The sequence below is a fragment of the Emydura macquarii genome, unplaced genomic scaffold (assembly GCF_026122565.2).
Source record: "Emydura macquarii macquarii isolate MOO-44397 ecotype Brisbane River unplaced genomic scaffold, CSIRO-AGI_Emac_v2 contig_2205, whole genome shotgun sequence".
Classification (NCBI taxonomy): domain Eukaryota; kingdom Metazoa; phylum Chordata; order Testudines; family Chelidae; genus Emydura; species Emydura macquarii.
In genome coordinates, this window is record NW_027132342.1 from 23,070,341 (window position 1) to 23,093,631 (window position 23,291).

General features: G+C 39.5%; 2 protein-coding genes across 3 annotated transcripts in view; one reads left to right on the forward strand and one right to left on the reverse strand.

The window, feature by feature from the left end:
* SCYL2 (SCY1 like pseudokinase 2) overlaps positions 1–4,269 on the reverse strand; it is a 55,551-nt gene extending 51,282 nt beyond the window's left edge. Inside the window, exon 1 of the mRNA XM_067559729.1 lies at positions 4,158–4,269. The gene's annotated coding sequence lies outside the window, so the exon portion shown is untranslated. The remainder of the gene's footprint in view (positions 1–4,157) is intronic.
* Positions 4,227–22,292, forward strand: DEPDC4 (DEP domain containing 4). 2 transcript variants are annotated; one of them, XM_067559732.1, is made up of 9 exons: positions 4,227–4,432; positions 5,660–6,080; positions 8,442–8,587; positions 10,856–11,042; positions 13,645–13,871; positions 16,380–16,522; positions 16,766–16,891; positions 19,564–19,642; positions 21,571–22,292. In XM_067559732.1, exons 1-9 carry the CDS (start codon positions 4,354–4,356, stop codon positions 21,741–21,743), a joined length of 1,581 nt encoding a protein of 526 aa, XP_067415833.1. In that variant the 5' UTR covers positions 4,227–4,353; the 3' UTR covers positions 21,744–22,292. The 2 variants fall into 2 exon arrangements, with proteins under 2 accessions (XP_067415833.1, XP_067415832.1); XM_067559731.1 differs by lacking the exon at positions 4,227–4,432 and adding an exon at positions 4,593–4,784.
* Positions 22,293–23,291: the final 999 nt, after the last annotated feature.

Sequence of the window (23,291 nt, forward strand, 5' to 3'; positions counted from 1 at the left end):
CTAAATGAAGAGAGGATATTTTGGGAGTAATGCAGCAGATGCTTTCAAAATTATGAAAAACAAGTGATAGAAATAAGCAGGGGACATAATATCTAAGAATGAGGTAAGTAGGATTAAATTGAAAATTATTGCTGTTTCATACAAGAGGTAGTAAACATATAAATAAGTTACATTTCATTTCAATCACATTTGCAAGTAAGTGAGTTTAAGTTATTTGTTTTCAGGTCAGAATTGTGAGTGTGGGTATTGTTTAAAAAATACCCACACACCTGGGTGACTACACTTCCTAGATTTATAATCAATTGCTATATTCATAATCCTTTTCAGTTTTTTTAAATTTTTGCTGAATATTTCACTCCACTTGTACTGGCTGGAGAAAACGTGTTGTAGAAAGGAAGGGAGTAGCCCACTTAGGTCCCAATCCTACAAACATTTAACTTTAAGTTCATAAGTAGTCCCTGTGACTTCAATGAGACTACCCACATGTGTAAAGTTAGCCATGTGTGTAAGCATTTGCAGGACGAGGGCCTTACTTATTTAGGTATGAAGAGTTAAGTATTGGTAAATACATTTGATCTGAAGCAACTAAACTTCATGATACAGAACCATGACAACACAGAAGCAGCCTGTTGACTAAACTAAATGTACATAGATAATTTCCTGTTCAACCAGCTTCTGAACAGGAATAGAGAAATCAAGGAATGAGGTAGACAATTATTTCAGAGTAATTATATATTTAACTGTAGAGTGTTAAATGCTTTGTTGGAGGGTTGAGTGAAAACAAGTTAGAGAAATTTACTTTTTATTATAGAAAAATATACCTTGTGTATTGAAACAGCGAGAGTCCTGTGGCACCTTAAAGACTAACAAATTTATTTGGGCATAAGATTTCATGGGCAGAAACCCACTTCAATCTGGATTGCATCCGACAAAGTGAGTTTCTGCACATGAAACCTTATGCCCAAATAAATTTGTTAGTCTTTAAGGTGCCACAGGACTCTCGCTGTTTTGCTAAAAACAGATTAACATGGCTACCCCTCTGGAACTTGTGTATTGCGTTCAGGTAAAAGATGCTATACAAATCAGAGTTGTGTCAGCCATGATAAAGCCTGACTGGCTTATATTTAAGATCTACAAGCTAAGGAAAATGAGTCGCCTATCTGATATGTGGGGAAAAACATCATGCCTCATTGGACAGCCTGAAATAAAGTATCTGGAGTCCTTCAAGACCATATTTTACAGCCATTCTGCGTGGGCGCTCCACATGAAAAGGACTTCAGAATCAGATCCCACGCACATACCAAGATAAAAATAGTATTTGATTTCCTGATATTGCTTTTTCTTTAACTGAAAATTTCATTTAGATAGGCAGAAACGTCATATCCCAGTTTAATCCCTTCTAAGTGTCTCATTCCTGAAATGCCTCTTAAATTAACTTTGGGCCCAATCATGGAAGGTGCTGAGCACTCTATCCCCGCTGGGATCAACAGCGTGGCAGTGCTCACTCCCCCCCCCCCACAGAATTTGACCCTTTACTACTATAGCAATATTGTAAGAACTATATTGGTAACTGCTTAGCTGCAGGCTGTTGGATTCTCACTGTGAAAGGAAAGCATATAAGACTCTGTGTTTTCTTATCTTGGCTCAAAAGCAGAGAAACCGTATCTTCCCTTGGATGTGCAACATGTAATCTCAGGGTACAGAATGAGCATGGTGGGCAAAAGACTAAGGTGAAACAAGTCTGTGACACTGGGATTAAATATTAAATGAATACTTACATATTACCTCAAGCTTGTTAAAACTAAAATAATTTAGGCCTGATTTATTTTTTAGTATTTATAGTAATTACTTTTGTATTTCATTCAGCTTGGACAATGAAACTAGAATGGTCAGTTTCTTTTTCTGGTATAATCTTTGTGTCTGAAGTCACAACATGGAAGAAGCATGTTAAAAAACCTGATTACACTGGAAATATGAAGTAAACGAGTTCCTTTTCATAGTCCCTTTTACATGTCCAAATTCCTTATGCATGCTTAAGTTTGAAGAAGAGTCTCTCTGCTGAGAGGTAGAAGAATGAATAACTTTGCTTCCCATTAGCAGGAAGTATTCTCTGCTAGAAGTGGCAGTTCCATGTGGTAATTGTATTGAAAAGACCAGAGAAGTCAGTAAGGGAGAATACTAACAAAAATCATTATCAAAAGAGTGAGGATTTACAAATAGGCCTGGTACACATGGTCTAACCTGCTCCTTCCCAATTTGGCACTGCATTAAATTAAACTATTGACTAATTCAGCAGATGAAAGGGATAATGAGCCAATAGTATCTCAGCATGCAGATTGTTATCATAAATTAATGTCTGTTAACATTGTATATTTCTATAAATCCTTGTGTGGACAATATGACTGAAATCTAAGACAGGTTTTGTCTATAAAAATAGCTCTTTTATTACCAGCTTCAATTACACATATTAAATGTCAGCTAGAAAGACAATCCACCTGGAGCAAGTACATAAAAGATATTAACTTAGGGAGTGACAATTTCAATAACAAAAATTACAGTCAAAACAGCAGTATTAAAAATACAAAAGTTTAGCTAAGTAACTCATATGAACATCAGCTCTTCAGCAGTATTTTCAAGTCTAAAATTGAGCTATCATACATAGAAAAAGCAACAGTCACAAGACAATGATGTAATAATGTCAAGCATCCACAATGCATAAGTATTTTACACTTTTAATTAAAATGTAGAAGAGATGAAAAACCAGAAAACTGCGGTATCTTAGGAACAGTAGTACTACTCAAGGCAACAAGTAGTGGACACTTGGATATTTAAGATATAACTTTTCTTGTTCCTGTTTGACATTTGAGTAAAATATCTATACAAAATCAGGCCCCAATCCTACCAGCAGTTAGTGTGGGGAAGTCCTTTCGTTTGCACTGAACCCCAGTACAGTCAGCGGGAGCCCCATGCTGATCATGTACACAGATCAGTTTGCAAAACTGAAGCTTTACAATTTTGCCAAGTGATTTACCAGGCAACATGTGAACAAGAGACACAAGATGGAAGAACATTAATACTGAAAATAAAGCCAAAACAAATAAGCCCCCAGATCCTCCTCAGTTTTCATCTGAGTAATCACTTTGAACTAGTTTATTCTCTTTTCTAATGTGGTCATGTACTGGAGTGTTTGTGTGAAACCAATCCCACCCATCCCCCATAGCTGGCTGCATCAGTGCTCTACTTGGATTGTGAACCCAAGGCAAAGCTAATGTTCCACTTGTGAGCAAGGGGACAGGGAGCTGACAGACTAACTCCACCCCCATAAGTGGCATTCCATAGAGTGACTGGACCCACACAGCGGTGCACCTACAAAAAGCAGATTACTCCCCACACCAGTGGAGGAGCACAGGAGCAACTGGGCCTCAGTCAAGTATTTTTGATGCCTAGTCGTTCCCAGTATTCTCGTTACTATCAAGCCTTCCACATTACTTGTGCAAACAATTCAAAGCACCATTTTGAAAAGCATAAATGTTATGGATCGTGTACGGTACCACTGATAATAGGGCAAATCACGTCCTTATTTCATCATGATTTCTGTACTAGAGGGCAAGGCTGAAAACCCCAAACCCTGCAAGCTACCAAGTGGACAGACAGTCAACAACAGACACCAAGGTATTTATAATAGGCTCCCAGCGGGGGCTGGGTTAGTTAGTTGGGAGGGAGGGGGAACAACCTGAAGTGTCACGCGAGCACAAAAGCACTTCAGGTGTGGACAGGGAATAAATTAGCCCTCTTTAACGGGTCACGTGCTCCTCCCGGGCGGGTCCCTACCAACAAAGCCACGTATCGCTGCTGTCTGCAGGAATAGGGAGCCCCGAGCCCCACCCCCAACGCCCGCCGGGAGCTCCTGACAGAGCTTTGATCACCGCCTCGCCCGCACCCCCGCGGGCGAGAAGCAGAGCGGAGAATAGCTCAGCACCCCGCCCTCGGGCTTATGGTCAGTGACTGGCCGCCCGGCCTATGGCCCTGCACAAAACACGGCTCCGGCTACCGGCCCTGCCCGGGAGCGGCTCCCCAGTGCCGCTAGGCCAGAAACAGCCGCTGCCCTCTCCGGCCGCTGGCCCGGCCCGGCCCGGCCCGGCCCGTCCCTCTCTCACCTGCGCCCAAGGGAAGCTGTGGGGGCCGCGTCCCGCCGTCCGTCCGCGTCGCCCTGTCCCCCCTCCGGCTACTCCATGGCGACCGAACCAACAGCAGCACCGGGGCCGCCTGCGCCCAGCGCCCCCCTCACTTCCGCCACGGTGGTGAGGGCGGGGCCGGAAGTGGTGGGGGCGGGGCGGGGAGGTGGCTCCGGTGATGGCGGCGCATTTGACTCCTCGGTTCAGGAGAATCCACAGCCAGAGCGAGCTGGGCGCGCGGCGGTGGCGGGGTGGGGGTGAGAGCGAGGGCACTCCTCTTCCCCGCCCCCTCCCCCCGGCCTGGGGTGATTGGCCTCCTGCTGAGGGGAGGGCTCGGCTCGGTTCTGCTTCTGCCATTCTTTCCTCCTTCCGCCCCGGTGCCGGGGCTGCCAGCGTAGGGCTCCGCTCCCCCTAAGAAGGGGCTGGTCCGTCTGGTCCGCGCCCCGGCTCGCGTCTGGCCATCGGGCGAGAGCAGCAACGGGCACGAGAACTTGCGGTGCGGCGGGGCCGAGCTCGGGGAGCCGAGCCTGCCCGCCATGCCGGGAGCTCGCCCGTGTGGGCGCGCACAGCTCAGCTGAGCCCTGCTGGGGAAAGGGGGAAGGGGGTTCGGTGAGTCCTGGTCTCGGTCAGTCCTTTTGGTCTCACTGCGACAAGCAGAGACTCTCAGCAATAGGGGGGCGAAGAGAAGAAGGCAGCGTCTTGGGAACTGCCCTCCTGGGGGAAATAAGGTGCCCCTTTCTGATCCCTCTTCGTAACTCTGGGTGCAGCCGCCTGCTCTTGCGATGTCCGCATCTCGAGTGGTATTTTGATACGGTGGGATGTAAAGGGTTAAAGTGGTTTAAAAAGAAAAAAAATATATTTCTCGTAAAGTGGGTCGGTTAGCAGTTGCGGGAAGGTCTTGAAAGGGTTCTTTGCTAATACATGCATAACCAGCTGGCGCCCCAACAAACATGAACCTAAGCGCCTCTGCTTTAGCTTTCTTGAGTATCTTGATCAGATACTTATCGATGTTTGTTACTGTTCGAATGCAGCAAACGCTTATCGTTTAGGTTTTTAGTCATGTTTAGAGCAGTTGTATAAATACTGTTGGGCTTTTGGATTTAATAAAGGAGTTTATGGTTAAGCTAGTGTCTGATGGTACTCTGTCTTACTCCTATCTATAATAATAATTCCAACAGATACATTGAAATTGTTTGGGTAAAATAAAAATGTTTTTTTATTTAGCACTTTCTTGTTGTCTTTTGTTGGCTTTGCCTGTGTGTGATCTAGTGTCAAATAACTGGAGGAATTAGTTTGCTATTTTGCTACCACTTATCTCTTGCTGCAATTTGAAAAGTTAAATAAATTTCATTTCTGGAGAACTCAGCCAACTCACTTTCAAAAGGAAAATTAAAAATAATATACTTATATGTCAAAGTGAATGTTTACAGTATGTGAATATAAATAATGTTTTGAGTAACATGAATGCTTAATTATTTTTGCAGGAAACAATGATCCTTTTCAAGCGACTCAGTTATGGCATGGTATTATTCATGCTCTTCAAAGCCAGGTAGAAATAAAAAGAAGGCGACAACATCTAAGGACGTACAGAAACTGCTTTACTGGCTCTAATGCTGTTGATGTGGTGCTGAGCTATCTTATGCACAGTATGTACCTAAGTAGTAATGATCTTTCTCGTCTGAAAGGAGTACGTCTGTGCCAGGCTCTGATGGATCACAAGGTTTTTGAACCAGTTGGACCAAAGCTATTCAAGAATGAGAGAGAGCTAGAGTTTGAAGACACAAGTAGTAGTCTTTATAGATTTCTGGACAGCCGTCTTTCTCCTCTTTTACTGAAACGGAATGGATATACTGAGAATTTATCCCGTGAGGAAGTACTTGAACTAAAGGCAAAACAACTTTCACGGTTAGTAATGCAAATGTGTATTTAAAGAGTCTTTAAAATGGGGCCCAACAAATAAAACAGAAATGCTCTTTCCCAGTCATGAATGGGAAGAGGAGTTCCATGAGACATTCTGTCTAGATTTGATCCAGGCTGTGAAAAAGTCTGAGACCCTGTTCAAAGGCAATGTATTAATTATGGACGAATAGAAAACATTATTGTTACTTTGTGAATATAGTAGGTGACTAAAATATTTACATTAGGACTTGCAAGATCCACTTGTTTAGATCCAGCCTGAGGGACTGTGATTTTTAGGGACCTCAAAATGTAAATACTAATTCCAGTTTTTATTTCTAATTATGTTTCTAGTTATTTGTCTTCCAAAGAGATCCCTGCATGTGAATATGCCAATTGCTAGTGCAGAACATTCTTTCATTCTTTTTTGTATCCTAATAAGATATGAACAATCCCTTCTGTAATCACCCTAAGATAGGCCTTTGAGACCTGTGAAGCATGCTGCTACAATCCTTTGACATGTTGGGGAAACCCCACACTTACCGTATTTCCCCATGTATAAGACGCACCTTTTTTCGAAAAATTTGGGGTCTAAAAACTGGGTGCGTCTTATGCAGTGGTACTTACCCCAGGGCCGGGTGGTACGTGCGCCGCCGCCGAATGGGCCTTCCCTCCACCCCTGCGAAGCTTTGCTGGTGAAGAAGGGGAACGGGCGGAAGGGTTTCGGCGGCGGGTATTGTTTCCGCCGCGAAACCCCGCCGCCCGTCTCTCCCTGCCGCTGGGAAGCCGTGCCGGAAATCTCTCCCGCCGCCGCCGCGAAACCCCGCCGCAAGTCCCCTCCCTTTTTTTCCCCGAGTGGTACTCGGGTCGGGTACAGTCGGGTCAAGTGGTACTTGACCCGACTGTACCTGGCCCGAGTGGTACTCGGGGGAAAGAAGGTTGAGAACCGCTGATGTAATACACTTTTTTCAAATTTCGGGCCCCAAAATTAAGGTGCGTCTTATACATGGGAACGTCTTATACATGGGGAAATATGGTAATTCATCATGATACCATGCAGGATTTCACTGGTGATAGTCACTTCAAGCGCCCTCTCACTTGGCTGCCTACTTCAGTCTTTTCTCCTGAGCAGCCAATATGTCTTCTGGCCACAAGGTGATGGTGGGGCAGTTCAATAACACAGAAGTGAGTTAGCATAGTGGTCTAAGCATGGAACCTGGACTCTTGCGTTCTGATCCAGGCACTAACACTGACCTCCTTTGACTTTCATCAAATTACAGCCTCTTTTCCTCAGTTTCCCTACTTGAAATGTTAGTTATTCACAAGTGATTATTGATATTTATAAAAGCACTATACAGGTAGTAAAACTCACTAGGATTCTCCAGCAGCCCCCAGACTCCCTTTTTATGAAATAATCCTTTGGGAAAGTTTTTTTTTTTTTTTTTTTAAGAAGTTCAAATTTGATGCATCGAGTCCAGCACAAGCAGTTGGAATCCTTCCTCCCTTCCATCAGCCACAAAATAGCATGGAAAGGGACTCATCTTAACTATCCAAAGGCTAAGAAAAATGGAACCCACGAACAGGACTCCAAGTAGAGCTGGTTGGGAATTTCTTTATCAAGTGTTTTCCATTCAAAAATGCTGATTAGTCAAAACACAAACTCTTTGAAGAAATATATTAGTTTTGACAAATTTTCACAGAGATGGATCTTGAGAGCAAGAGACATAATAGTTCAAAAAAGGTTCAGGTCCCTGTTCTGCCTGAGTCAGGCAGGGACTTGACCCTGGGTCTCCCACATCTCAGGAGAGTACCCTAACCACTAGACTATTGGCTATGCTGGGTTGGATTTCTGGCTGACTTTTTTTACCAGGAATTCTATCCTGGCTGTAAGAAGCCTTCCAGACAAAAGTTTTGTCAAAACCAATAGAGGAGTTTTAAGATGGGTGTTCAGCTTGATTTGGAGCAGGGATTTGAACCTTAGTCTCCCACATTTCAGGTGGGTGCCCTAACTATTGGGCTGTTGGCTATTCAAGGACTGTGATGTGGGTGCCTTGCTTTCATTGTTTCATAAAAAAACTTGGAAAGGTCTTCATTTTCATCTGCATCAGTACAGAAACAGAAACAAATGGAATTCTTATTTTTTCCTGCCTGCTCTAATCCAGACATAGCACAGTCTGCTTTTCCGTTTACCCTTCCATATGTCAGAATCCATCTGTTGTTCCTTGTCTTATACTTAGATAATCCCTGCCCCAAAAAAGCTTAAAATCTTTATTCTGTGTTTGTACTATGCCTAGCACAACGAGCACCTAGGTGCAACGATAATACAAAAAATAATAATTGCCATTTATCAAATGCTTTTTTTCATAACAGAGCAAAATGTGAAACAATTTCAAATCCTGTAGCACTAGAAGCTACTGATAAAAGGATAGAGGAACTTCTACAAACTATAAATGTGCATCCATCTTTACTTCCAAAGATCATAGTTAATGAACCGGTCTATCTGCTTTCAAAAAAAGGTGATTATTGCATTTTATTTTAAAATTTGTTGTGCTATTGAATAGTTTAAAATATTTTTGAACAGTACATTATTATTCATTTAGTTGATTCAAACAAGCAATGAATAATAGATGTTTTGAAAATTAGAAATATACCTTTTTCTAGCCTCTTACAAAGAATACTGGCATATCTTGCTGAAATAGCATGTACTTACACAAAATTCAAATAATAATGCATCTTGCTACTTTTGTAGTTGATCCAAATCTTTAAAGTAGTGCCCAGAATGTTGCAGGAAGTGACTGAAACCAAGATTTTTAAAAATAACTTGCACAGAATTCAGGGCTCAATCTTTGAACCCTTACTCATACAGGTAGTCCTGTTGAAATCAATGTAGGTGTTCATGTGACTAGATTGTTTTCATAAGGATTGGGCCCTAGTTTGTAATTTATTAAGTGTTTTAAACATAGCTTTTCTTTGCTTGAAAATAGAAGCATTTAAAATCCATATGACAAAGGCCCATCAAAGTTCTTGCTATATTAGAAAATAACAAAGTACAGTAACACCTATTGGACATGTGTAGCAGGTAGGGGGAACTCAACTGTTCATTTAAAAAAGCAGATACATATCTATGTTCATCTGAAGCAGACATAACCACAATGCTGGAGTCTACAAACCGCTTCCCTTTTTATTTGAAGAGAAGTTATCCCTACCAACTAGATCATCTTGCATAACACACTAAAGCTATCTGGAAATGTTTTCTATTGAGGTCAAATGTGTTTACTCTTGTTTGTTTGAACAACCTATGTCTCTTTGCATGGTGAATGTGCTTACTCTAAGTCTTTTGCCAAGTTTTGTTTATTTGATCTCTGAGCTTGTAGCCTTAAACATAAAAGAACACTGCCAACTAGAACTTTTTTTAATTGACTAATTTAAAAATCAACACCCCTTCAATAACAAGACCAGACACTGGGGAAAAATTGTTATATTTATACTGTTCTGATCCCCCTGCTGTTTCTGAAGGATCTTCCATGGTGGCTAATGGACAAACTTAAGAGACACAAAACAAATATGCTCAGGAGCCCTCCTCACCTCTTCCTGCAATTGCTGCCTGCCAGGCCACTTCCCTTTTAATGTCCTTAAAGTTAGCCTCAAGCAACAGTTCCAGAGTGTTCCTAACATGGAGGAAGCTGAAGATCCCTGCTGCTTCTCTGTGGCTCACTGCTAGATCCTACAGAGACAGGGAGTCACACCAGGGGATTCCAGCAACTCCTCCCAGCCTCAGTGATTGCTATCTCCTGCCTGAAATGCTATTCCCCTCTTGTCCTCAGGTTGTTCCTGCCCCTGAGGAGAGGGTTAGGGGCAGGGGATGCTGCTGTTTACCTGGTCCTATTCCTGTGCAGGTGGCTAATCCTCACTATTTCCCATCTTAAATCCATAGAGAGGATTTTGTTGGGGAATTTCTTCTGGCTCCTGTTCCTGCTGTCTGCAATCTTGGGGAAAAAAGAATAAGATGGGGGCTGTTACTTCCTTCTCCTTGGCCCTGCTGAGGGATCATGTACTCCTGAATCTTGTCTAGTCTGGCTGTGAAAGAGGCTTTCCTGGCCTCCCTGCCTGGCTCCCAGCACCATCCAAAAATCTTGGGATTGAAGGGGAGAGACTTTCCGCCCTACCAAAGGTTGCCTTTATGCACATATCCCAGGCTTCTTTGTGCAAGCCTCCAGGAAAGAGCCCAGTCCCATTCTCAAAGCCACACAACAGCAGTTCTTGCAGAGCCTGGGGAACAGCATTCATGTAAGCTCTTCTCAGAAGCATACAAAACTACTTTGGAACTATCAACAAAACAGTGAAACTGACTGTTCAAAGTAGTGCTAAATGCACACAGCAAATAAATTAAAAAACTAAAAAGAATATTCCCTCTAGCATCTTAGAGGTTCATGTAAAATAGCACATACCAAATTTTCAGATGGAAATATGATTTGCAAGCTTACAGTGCTCTTAAAAAAATTAAAGGAAAGACCTTTATAGAGTATCTCATGTAATTTTTTTACCGTATATATTAAATGTTGTTAGAGCAGATAGTAAGCTTTTTGCCCAGTTTTCTTAACACGCTCTCCCCAAAACAACAATTTACATTCTATTGAATATACTGTAAGATGGGCTGATTTTATTTCAAATCAAGAAAAAATGCTTCCTTTTTATATTTATATACATGTTATTTACCTATTCTTGTTCCCAATAGCCTTGACTTCTGGTTTATTTCTCCCCCCCCTTCCTGTTTGTACTCCCAGTTATAGAAGATGTGTGGAAACAGCAGACTCTGTTACGGCTACTGCAATTAATTGATCTTCCAGTCCTGGAAAATATTTTGGAGTCTCCAACCAAGAGGAAAAATCATCATCTTGGCAAAGAGGAAGATCTGATTATCTCAAATACTTTCCTTGACAGAGAAGTCACATGCAGCCTAAATTTGCCTGAGTTAGTTATAAAAACTTGAATAATTTAGCATTTCACTGTTTGACCACATATTAATTTCACCTTGGCTTTCAAGACTTCTGCTCTAAGAGGGCAGGGTAGACTTTGTGGGTGGAGGCAATAACTTTAGATTGTAATAGGATGAATATGTATTAGTCTAACTACCTTTGAGAAGTAGCAAGGGAATTCACTGAGGCTGTGTTCAGACTGACGGCGGCAAAATCGCCACCGCCAGATCAATCTTTCTTGATCAATTGAGTGGTCAGTGAGACCTGCTCAATTGATCAGGAAGTCGACTGAGTAAGTCCACTCCTCAAGTAGCGTAGCGCTGAGCTGACGGGAACACTGTTTCCGTCGGCTCAGCGCAGTGAGAACAGCGTGCAGAAGGGAAGCAGAGCAGTCAACATCAGTTACGCAAACTACTCTGTGTAGTTTGCGTAACTCCCGTCGACTGCCGCCGAATCGCACGATAAGTGTGAACCAGCCCTGAGACTGCAGTTCTGAGAGCACTAAGAAGCCTAGAGGTGTTTAAATAAGCAAAAATTATGTTCTAACATGAGGATGGGTGAACACTGCCACCCCCTTTTCTAGACTGGATGTTTCACAGCTAGATGCTTAAACGGATATGGGGAGTGGATTAAGTGAATTTTAGTCTTATTTTAGGGATTTGTTAACTGAGACATCCCAAAAGGGGTTTATACAATCCTTTTCTTGGTGGTTTTAACAGTGGAGGTGAAATGAGCATGTAAGGCAAGTGGAGCAGCCATTGTCACAGATAGCAGGGGCTCTCCCGTGCTGTGACACAAGGGTCGTACCACAGAAAAAAAGATGTGGCAATTTAGTGCCAGTCTTCTTGCCTTTCCAAACATTCCAGTATTTCTAAACTATGCCTGTTTGATCATATCTGGGTTGATGTCATGTCTTACCACATGGTAATATAGTTGAATAAAAGTTTCATTTTGTAGCATGGAATGGTATATACAGGCGCCTGAAGTCAAATCAAAAGAGTAATTAGTCTGCCATTGTGCTAGCACTTAACTTTTCAAAACATGGCTAAGGATATCTTGGTTTCACTTCTAGAGAATTAATCCAATTTTGGTTCCTTTTTGATAAATTTTGGTCAGTCTATGTACCCCAAAAAAGACATCTGCGTTACAATAGTCTTTGTTCACATGAAAAATGTTTGAGAACCAAAGCAAAATACATTGAGAGTTAGGTAACAAGTGACGTTCTAGTAGCTGCTAGTTTCTAACCGGTTTTGCTGTTCAAATTACAGTTTTAGGTGGTTGAAGGTGACCTGAATTGATTCTAAGAAATACTGCTGGTCTTAAAGCCAGTTTTGTAAAAACTTGCCTTCAGCCACCTAAAACCAGTTAAAGCTGTAGCATAGATCCAGTTTTAAAATCAAATTAAGCTGAGCTGTTTTTCTCTTTCAACAACGTTTGATAACTCCATAGTATAGTCAAACAGTTGATCACGGTTCCAGTATAGGTACTCTTGGTTAGTGGGTTCAGGGATATTTTCCAGATTCATACTACTATGAAGTAGTGTCTCAGGATATTAGAGAATAGAATGAAATCAGGATTTCATCTGCCCCCTTTCAATTCTGTAGCTCTTTCTGGGTTGTACTTTCTGGCAACCTACAGTGAGGTTATTGATACTTTGGAAAAACAATTACTGGTATTCCTTTTGCTTATGCTGCCTTATGGGATGTGGGTACCCACACTTTTCCAGGAACCACCTACAAAAATATTTCCTATTGGAGCCATAAGTGTCCCCTTGTGGGACCTAACATTACAAAAAGAGATTTGCTGCCATTCTTACTGTATGCAGTAAGAAACTTGCTTACTTAATATCCTGTGTTGGTCCCAGGATATTAGAGAGACAAGGTGAGGTAATATCACCTGTTGGACCAACTTCCAGAAATCTGGGCTGAAGAAGATCTCTATGTAAACTCAAAAGCTGGTCTCTCTCACCAACAGAAGTTGGTCCAATAAAAGATATTACTTCATTCACCTTCTCTCTCTCACTTAGGCAGTTGAGGGTGTTGGGACCATCTGTGTGTAGTGTCTTTGCCTGCAGTGGCAATCTTTAGTGCTTCTTTCTTGTTCCTTCCTAGTTAGTTGTTGGCTTCTTTTTATTTGTCAGGGTTTTAAATGTTTGGTTTTTGTTTTTAAATTGACTTTTTAGTTTCTTTGCTCCTTTAAAGTTTCAGCCCCTGGATATGGTTGTATAGCTGGTTAACTTTTTTTTTTTTTTTAAATTTTGTGATGGCTGAAACTGACAAGGCAGGACTGCACTGTCACATGACTGGCATTTCTGAAGTGTCTGCAGCTTTTTGTGTGAGGGAGGATAATCCCAACCATACTGGTTGTAGTTTAGGGAAGAGAGAGCTAAAGTTGCTAGTTCCAACAGTAGTTCAGTGGACTTGTAGCTGTAACATCTCACTACATTCTTTAATTGTTTATTAAGTGAGTTGTATAATACTGTGGTTCAAGCATGCAGGTAATGTTGTTCTTGTGTGGTTAATTCTTTCTGATTTTTAGATTAAATAAAGTGTTTCCTAACATTAAATGTAAGTACTAAAACAAACTTCCCTCTTCAGGCTTGACAAATGGCTTTGTGCAGCAATTGAATGCTTGGAGTATTTCCCAGACGAGCTAATAGTGATGATTGGTCAGCAGTTACTTCAAATCAGTAACAAACCAAGTGACTTGAACATGCACAAGAAGATACTTTTTGATGTAATAGCGAAGTATTATAATCAAGTGAGACCCCCTCTTTTCACCAGTCATGATCTTGATATTCATTCAGGAATTGTTGAACTTATAGGTAAATATAGAACATTTATTTACACATTAAGGAAATTAAAGCTATTTTATTAACTTAATATTAATACAGACATCTTTGAGTAGAATCACTTTCTGCTACACTGTTTCCTTGTCAACCAAAAGAGGGATCCATAGCTTATAGACTCAAACTTCCATTAATAGCAAATAAACTAACAAGGTGGTTAGGGACCAGAAAAGTCCTCTTATTCTAGGATTCTAATTCAGGCAGTAAGTTCTTCCTGATTCTGCAACCTTTGTGGCAAACAATTAAATCTTCTCAAAACAAAATAACAGCAAGGATTACCTTCAACTTGGATTTAAATGAAACACTATCCTGTGTATGTCCTGTTTGTACCCCTTGGGTCTTGCAATATGTATTGAATGTTACCTGAATGCTCAGTTTTCAGAGATGTCTGACAGAGCTTAGTGCCCCATGAGCTCCGTGATGCTACTGAAGAAATTGAGCATGTTCTTGCCTAGGGTTGACACTTAGCAAAGAGACTCTTTTTTTTTTTTAATTTAAAAAAAACAAAAGGAGCATTATAAAGAAACTGTGGTAAAACTATAATAAATTCCCAACTCATAATCGCTAATTTGAAATCATTGGTTTACTTAAAAAGGAACTCTACCCTACTACCCTTTCACATAAAGGGGAAAGGCTGGTGACAAATCACTGAAAGAACTGTGTTTAAAATGCTTTCCATGTGGTAGCTCCCTCATTGATTCCCCATTTATTTAAAATCTCTTCTTAAGCTAAACTGTGTGTCCTATGAACATTCCATGCTAATTTTTACCGGTCCTGTGTTACTTCCCAAACTTTAGTCAACTAAAATCTTCCTGGTGAACAATTTCTCAGCTTAGTTTTAACTCTTTGCACAGGTGGTGGTGGTCCTAACTTCATAATTAAACTTCTAAATATATTAAACGTTCCACTCTTCTTTAGCTTTGACTGTCACATGCTGTCCACCAGCCTACACTAAGGGCATAGCTCAGACATACATTAGGAGGAAGTTATACTTATTTTACAACTGGTGCAGGCTGTAGAGTTGCCTAGGGTTGCCAGTATATTAATCTTCATTCTGCTGGATAATACTTTTGAGCAAAGGCTCAGTGCTGTAACCCTTACTCAGGTGAAGGTTTCATTGATCTTACTTCAGTAGGACTTCAGGACATGGTCTAAATTAGTTGTTGGCTATTCCAGATGGCAAAGTTGGTGGTGTTGGCAGTGGGGAGGAATGTTAGATGCTCACAGAATCACTGTTATAGCCAACTGAAGACTGCCTACTCTTCCTGTGTGTGTAATGCACATGCTGACATTAGTATCTCCCTGAACCCCACAGCCAGCTTGATTTTAAAAAGTTATTTTTACACTGTCAACAGAAGGCTGAAATAATTGAAATTTTTTAAAAAACAAAACAACAACAAAAACACAAACCAATATACCACCCCACTACCACCGTTACCCTTAAAACGAACAGGGCATCATGGTTAGTGTGTGAAAGCAGGTGCCAGGGGTAAAGTGAATCATAGACCTTAAAACCATAGCCTTTAATAGCATTTGGCTCTTACTGCTTTTGAGACACTCTCTCCTTTGACTTTTACTCCTACCCTATTAAATCATCCCAATAAGCTTTTTTAAAAACTCCCTTCATCTGTGATTAAACCTTTGTGGTAGCTGGAAACTGTCTTTTATCAGTTATCTATTCTTCAGCTTTTCCATATTTTCCTTCACTGTGGTCTTCTGATCCCTTTCTTTTCTGTACATTTGCTCACTCTCTTCTTTTTGCTTTCTGCCCTCGTTCACACTCTTCTTTTCCAAGTCTCAACTCGCTTACATATCACTTTTCTGTTTTCTGCTTTCATTCTTTCAAAGAAAAAGATTGGTTTATGGGCCACTCTCCTTTTAAAAATACTAGGGTTTTTAATTGTCTAGTAAAATGCAATTTATCTGGTCCTGTGACTAGAGCAGAGGACTAGGAATCAGACCTGGGTGGCTCTACCACTGCCCTGCTGTGACCTTAGTTAAGTCACTTAATCTCTCTGCCAGTTTCCCCCTCTGTTAAATGGGGATAAAGATACTTACCTTTGCAAATGCTTTGAGATTTTTCAGCTGAAGAATGCTATATAAGAGTTTGATTCCTGCTTTGTCCCTTTACCATGAAATGGATGTCAGTTGGTGGTTTAAAAAGCTCATCACAATGAGAATGGTGCAACAGTGAGGCACACTGGTCATGTTGCATCACATCATATACAAGAAGTGCAGTCAAGGATTCAGACAAAAGTAGGGAAACAAACTATGCAATAGGTGAAATGGGGGTTCTGCATCTGGTACATTTAAGACCTCATTATATCCAGGGGATGATATTTAAAAATATATATTACTTGCCTAGCTCTAAGACAAAGATTCTATGGTTTTAAGCCTAAAACCAGAAACTGACTTATTTAAATACATCTGATTCTGTTCAAACCAGTAGACTGCACTATATACAATATTTCACTGACATTGCAGAAAATGGAAAAACAGCACAAGCCCTGGAGGCATCGCAGCTATACGTAAGATTACTGGTGCCAAACATCCGAGAAGAATTGCGTAGGCTACTGATGTTTATGGCTGTTGCATCAGAATCTGAGGGCTACAAGTTACAAAAACAAGTAAGTATTGCATTGAAATGTAGTGTAATGTAGAAAATATTCCCCCATAGTAATGTTAAGACTTATTTTTTAACAGTCAGAGAAACTTCCCTGTTACATTTCAATCTGATGCTTTTTAAAACTAACTTAAATATACTTATTTTGCAATGTAGTTTTCATCGTCACCTGTTTTATAACTATCGTTTAGCTAACACCTAGAATAATTGCAAGCAAAATTAATCCAGGTCATCTTCTGTTTTATAGTTTGATAATAGATCAGTGATCATCAAGACTTTCACCAAGGCCATTTTACAAAATAAAGGATTATCAAAAGCACAGACTGAACAGCTAATCCAGTTGCTGATGAAAAATCATACTGAACTTTTCAAGGTATTTCCTTCTCCTCTGACACACTTTGACCTTGTCATTTTAGATGACGTAAAAAAACAGCTTTATATGAATGTGCTTTTGGTGTATATCATAGCCACCTGTAAATGCTCCCCAGTCTTTTAAGACCAGAAAGTGTTCCAGACCGGCTGTTTGACAACTGTCGTCTCTAGACTACATCCCATCCTTTTATTTTAACATCCTTTCTTTCGTTGAGAAAGGTCTTTAGAGTTTTAATCCACTCTAGTATTGTGTTTAATTCAGTTTTTCTGGACTGTAGAGGAAATCTTTTTAAATCGTCAGCCTCTCTACTCCCATTGTCCCCTTCCTCAATTTCTCAGGCTCATTGTAGCACTTCTTTCTCCAGCAAAGCAGTGTTGGAAACTGCTCCCTGTAGAAGCCAGCTAATGTACTTTAAGTGCTTTAGAGGGAGTCATTCAAAGGTGAAATGCTGCAGAGGCTGCTCGCACACTGGCAGCTTCTCTCAGCCCCAGGCATTTACTTAGTATTTTAAAATTTTATTTACTTTTGGCAGTTAATATAGACCCATTAGGTAAATCAAATGTTTTTCCCATTTGTCATTGATGAATATGAATATGTAGAAATACTTATATTTGAATGTAACTGAAAAAGCTATATATCTTGCATGTGAAAAGATATGCTTTTTCTAGATATTTAATGTTTTCAGATTTTATCCAACACACATTGAAGCTGTAGTATTTGTTATAATTTTTCCAGTTGCAAAACTACTAATTAAACACACACACAATTAGGAAAATGTCTGGTAGTTCAAATTCCATCTCAGCTGCCTGAAAATGGTGAAAATCAAGTGGTAAATATCCTCTGAGAGTGTATATTTGGGGGGAAAAAATCCCCTTATTAAAGCAACCCACTATCTAAGGTGCACACAAATGTTCAAATGTCACTTTTTATTCCTATCAGCTAGGGTCAAAATAGAAGCATTAAAATAGTATAGGAAAAGCAACTATTGCACTATTTCTGGTTCAGTTGAAATGATCAAGTAGTAGAAATAGTAACTCTATCTTTGTGAGATGTCTGAGTTTCTCAGGTAAGGAATTTCAAATAAATACCAGAGATTTGGGATGCTTACTAGAACTTTCAAACCTTGTAAGGTTTGCCAGAGGAGCACAAGCAAGGAATCTATTGCCCTTTAAGGAAAATGCATGTGGGTGATGTTCAGTCCTTAATTTCCCAACTCTCCTTTTATTCCCCCATACATGTAGAATCTCTTACTTTGGAGCATCCCTTGCTTTTCTAGTTCACTGCAAAACTGGGGCCCAAGTTATCTCATAAATGCAAAGAGCTGTGCACAGGTGGATCTTTGCACCCACACAGAGCCCTATTAAAGTCAACTGGGCCTGCCTCCATGCAATTCATTGAAGTATTTGGGCCTTAGACAGTTGATTCCATGCTATCTTGAAATGTTGTCTAACTGAATTAGGTTGTTTTTTTTTTTGTTTTTTTTTAAATAAACTTTTTTAGTGTAAGTTATGTAGAGAGAGAGATGCTAATCAACATAGATAGGTAGAAGCTAGTTTCTCATGATAAGCCTGAGGTTTGAATTACACTCCTCAAGCTTTGGCCAAAAAGAACCAACTTACTTGAAATTTCACTTGCAAGGTCTTAGCCCAGGATAGAATGTTTATGGAAACCTTGGGAGAAATTAAATAAACTGCTTGGGAGATAAAATGTTTCAGTTCTGAGATATTTTCCTGTAATTTATTGGGTTTGTCAGACCTCCAGAATGATTTGTCTTAGAAACTTCATCTTCTTGGCCTGGGTGAGGGAAGGTGATTAGCCAGTTAACAGATGTTTCCACATATTTCTTAAAGCTAACAAAGCCTAAAACAGATGGCCATAATGGAAGTGTGAGGCTAGCAAGAGGGGTTGGTCTGAAGTGGCACTTCTCATCCTGCTTGCAATCTCTAAGGATTCCTGTCACCCAATAATTAAACCTTTTAAATAAAATAAAGAAATTTTTAGTTTCTTTAACTTAAGTTGTAGTCAAGATTGAGCAGACAAACTTAAGAACATCTCATTAAAAGAATTTTGCAGTTTTAAAATCAGTCTGAACTTTTGACAGTCTGGAAATACAAGATTAATACTATCTGAACAAAAAATAGTTGTTACCTAAAACTTGGATTTTTATTACCACCCTAAAACAACCAGAAACTTAATTAGTGCAAATAAGTTCACTTATTACTGATTCCAACAACTTAACAAGTCATCTTATTAGGAAACCAAACTGAAATTGCTGTAAGTTTACATTTTATGGCCCTGATCCTGCAAACATTTTATGCACATGCTTAGCATAAAGAGTAGTGGGATAGTGAAGTTAAGCATATGAGTGCTTGCAGGATCTGAGCTTACGGTTTCATTTGAACAAAATTGCGCCAGTCCTTCTGTGTCACTATTTTCATGACTTGGTTTAAAAGTACGTACTTAACTAGATTTAATTCAAGTAGTAGTAAGGATTTATTTATTTTCGGTTTTTTAAATGCCCAGGAATGCCTATTTACATACTTGACTTTAACTCCATCTTTAAGGGGTTTTGCCTATAGTGTAAGTATGTTTTATAGTGAACTGTATAAACATAAGTTCTTACAGTTAATATTTTTTAAAACTGAACATCTGAAAATTCTGTTCTTGTGTAGACCCCTTTAATTCTGTTGGAACTAATCACTAAGAAACTTAAGAGCTTGCTGGAAGGACAAGATCCCGATGCCAGTTCAGGTAGAAAGTCTGATATTATGTATATTGTTATACATTGTATGCAAATGAGGTTAGTGTGCTACATATCAAATTATAGTGAAATGCTTTTCCTGATTTCCTCATCCTCTGTTATATTGACAATAGGGCTTTAAGTGGTTTAATTCATTAACTCATTGAACGACTGCCCACCTAAAACAACGCATAGAATTAAATGGAGACCAAGGCCACATTCTCTTACTTCTCTTCAGTCCTGCAACTGATTCTTTAGCCAAATCTTATTTTACACTATTTTCTTCTAAATTTAAACTTTGTGAAGAAAATGACAAACTATTACTTGGGTAGATTTTTGTTCACTTTTCTACTTAGTATACATTATTAAAAGAGAAAATTACTTTCCTTAATTTGGTTTTCTGAAGATTTCATTTGACTATTCCTATTATGCTACTACCATGAGGCATGTACAAATTAGCCTAGCTCTCAAAGGTTTTTGGGTCTTTGCTGCACCAATAGATGTGTTTATGTACAGACCAGTTGTTGCCTGTTTTCTTGGAAAAACATTGTCCTTGATGAGCAGGAAGCAAAGAGCTCCTTAAATTCCTAAGAATAACTTAGGCTTAGAGCATGGATAAATATTTTAATCAATATGTTTGGGAACAGAACTTTTTTTTTCCCCCAGCTAATTCCTTTGCTTCTGGCCTTGCTTTAAAAAATGTCCTCTTCCAGAATGCGTACCCTGACCTTTAATCACTTTGCTATTTCTATCATCTGGTTATTCAACAGTGGCTTTTGACTGTTCTTCACTTGCATTGTTTTTATTGAAAATTCAGGTAGTGTAGATATTAAATACTAAAGCACCAAAGAGAAACAAATTATGGGAACTGGGTAATATTGTAAGTGGCCCTGTCTTGTTCTATACATTTGTTAGAAATACTTAATAAAACTATTCGATTGCACTAACACTACTTTAGGGCCAAATCCTCTTTCTTTTTAAGCTGTAATTAAATGGACTTTGTGCAGGGAAAACAAAAGAACTTTTTTTTTCTGTGGGCCTTAAGCCACTGATACCCCCCTAGCAGATCCAGTTTCTACTTCAGTCCATGGATTATAACCATTACCTTGGAATAGATGAGCACTGGCCTTATCCCGTCAAACTCCTCTGTCCAATGATGAGGCCAGAGCCTTTGCAGAGCAGCACTCTACAGCAGGTCAAAGTGAGGAGTTAAGAACTGTCCTATGTGGCTCTCTTCAGCTTTGTACAAATACAAAATGGGGAATAAGTGCCTAATCAGAAAAGGATATGGGTGTTGCACTAGGTCACAAATTGAATATAAATCAACAGTGTGGTGCTGCTGCAAAAAAGGCAAATATCATTCTGGGATGTATTAACAGGAATGTATTAAGACACAGAGGTAATTGTTCAGCTGTGCTTGGCACTGGTGAGCCCTCAGATGGAGCACTGTGTCTAGTTCTGGGCATCACATTTGAAGAAATGAGCAACAAAAATAAGAGGAAAATATAATAAATGGTTCAAAGAATGGGCATGTTTTTAGTCTAGAGAAGAGAATGCTGCAGGGGGATATAAGTCTTCAAATATACAAATAGTTGTTTTAAAAAGGATGCTGATCAATTGTTCTCCATGTCCACAAAGGGTAGGACAAGCAGTAATCATCTTAGTTTGCAGCAAGGAAGATTCAGGTTTGATACTAAGAAATACTTTCTAACTATAAGGATAATTAAGCACTGGAACATATAGGAAGGTTGTGGAATCCCTGTCACCAGAAGTTTAAGAACTGGTTAGACAAACCCGTTGGTATACTTAATTCTGCCTCAGCACCAGGGATTGGACAATATGATCTGAGGCCCCTTCCTGCCTTACATTTCTATGATTCTACTATTAAATATATGAAAGTGTAATATTGATAAAATAATCCTAACCTTTTTTCCTAAAGGTTTCACCTTTTGTCAGCGTTTGACTCCTGAAGAATTTGAAGACCAAAAGCAAACAAGTCACTATCTTCAAGAATTGATTCAAGAGATAGACGACAATCCCACCATTCCTCTAAAGCAGAAAAAGAAGCTTTTTAAAGAATTCCAAAAGCATCATTCTATAGCACTGTTGTAGTGATTTTGAAACTGGATATGGTTTTGCTTGCACTGTAGCTGAATATTTAAATGAGCCTCATCAACTAGCATTTTTAGAATGCTGACCTATGCTTATGAAGATGATTGTCCTGTTCACAAGCTTTGTTAATGGGTTGTATTTAATTTTTTATTAAAAACCCCAGTATTAGACTTCATTTTTCTACAGTAGATAAGCATGGTGGGCTTCTATTACTGCTGAGTTTAGGTCCTGGTGACATTTCTATTGTGAAAATAGTCTGGGTTTTATAGTCTTACTGAAATTCTGCATTCAAAGCACTTTTACTCTGACCTAAGTTTGAGTTACTAAATGTCAGGGTCTTTAAAATTTTGTATGGCTGTAGTTCATAATCTTAGTCTAGTTCAAGGACTTGTCTGCATGGTGAGTTGTGTATACAGTGCACTAGTTGGGGAATATGTCAATGTGCACTATAAAACTTTAGCTTCCTGCACACTGACTTTCCATGTGGAGCCTCCTATGGTGAACTAGTGTGCTATATGTTCACATTGTGGCTTGCCATGTATTAACTTATTATGTGAACAAGCCTCTTCTGCAAGCAAGAGAGATTCCTCTGCGCTATTCAGGGGACAGTTGTATATAAAATGGAATTCAGAGTATTTTCACCACTGAAAGAAAACACATCTTGCTTAAACCATGTAAAAAAATGACTTGAACACCTGTTAGAACAAGATTTGATGTCTATTATATCCCTCATTTTTAAACTTAAATTTAAGTATTTTCCTCTAAATTACTACAGCTTTTTTTGCCCACCCAATTCCTCCTACGAAGTTCCTTTTTGCCTATTTCTGCTATTAGGGCAGCGGGATCCACAGGGCTCCCAGTCCCAATGCAGGGCTCTGATCTACACTAGAATGGGCAGGTTGCTGTAGTAAGTGTGATACAAATATTCAATAATTCCAGATTATAGCTGTGTCTCACCATAATAGTTGAGTAATTAAATTATATTGTCCTATTAGTCTTAATTGCCTTAACTGATATACTTAAGTGTACCTGTACCAGTTAAACTCTTCAGTATGAGGAGATAAGACTTACTGTGGAAATGTCTTACACACCCTTTGCCTGACTCCTGTTATGTTAGATTTTTCAATGTTTCTTTCTTCAATTATTTTGGTTATGGCAGCTGAGTGCTAAGTATTTGCTTCTGCAAACATAGCCTGAATAATACCTTTTACACACAGCTTGTGCTTTGTAAAATCCTGATTTTACTGAACATTATACATATAGATTTTTAAAAGTAGAAGAGTAGATTACTTTATCTATGATGACCTCAGAGGCAGTCTAAAGAGGGGAGGGTGTGAGAAATAACTTCTCTACTTTTTGCTGTAACACTATGAAACATCAATTTTTGGAAACAATAACATTTAGATGCATCAACTTTGAAATATATATGTAACAGTGCCTAAAGTTTACAAAGATGCAGTGCAAATGTTCCTGAAGAAAGTTTTGAAATTTGAGTAGATTGCATATGTGCACTTTAATAAGTTTTTTATCCTTGAGTTGTTTGATCTT

Bases quoted from the DNA above. Each gene is read 5' to 3' on its own strand.
- DEPDC4 (XM_067559732.1), top strand. From the start codon at position 4,354: ATGGCGGCGCATTTGACTCCTCGGTTCAGGAGAATCCACAGCCAGAGC. The intron at 16,523-16,765 runs GTAAGTATTGCA...TCTGTTTTATAG, and splicing joins GCTACAAGTTACAAAAACAA to TTTGATAATAGATCAGTGAT. The intron at 16,892-19,563 runs GTATTTCCTTCT...GTTCTTGTGTAG, and splicing joins ATCATACTGAACTTTTCAAG to ACCCCTTTAATTCTGTTGGA.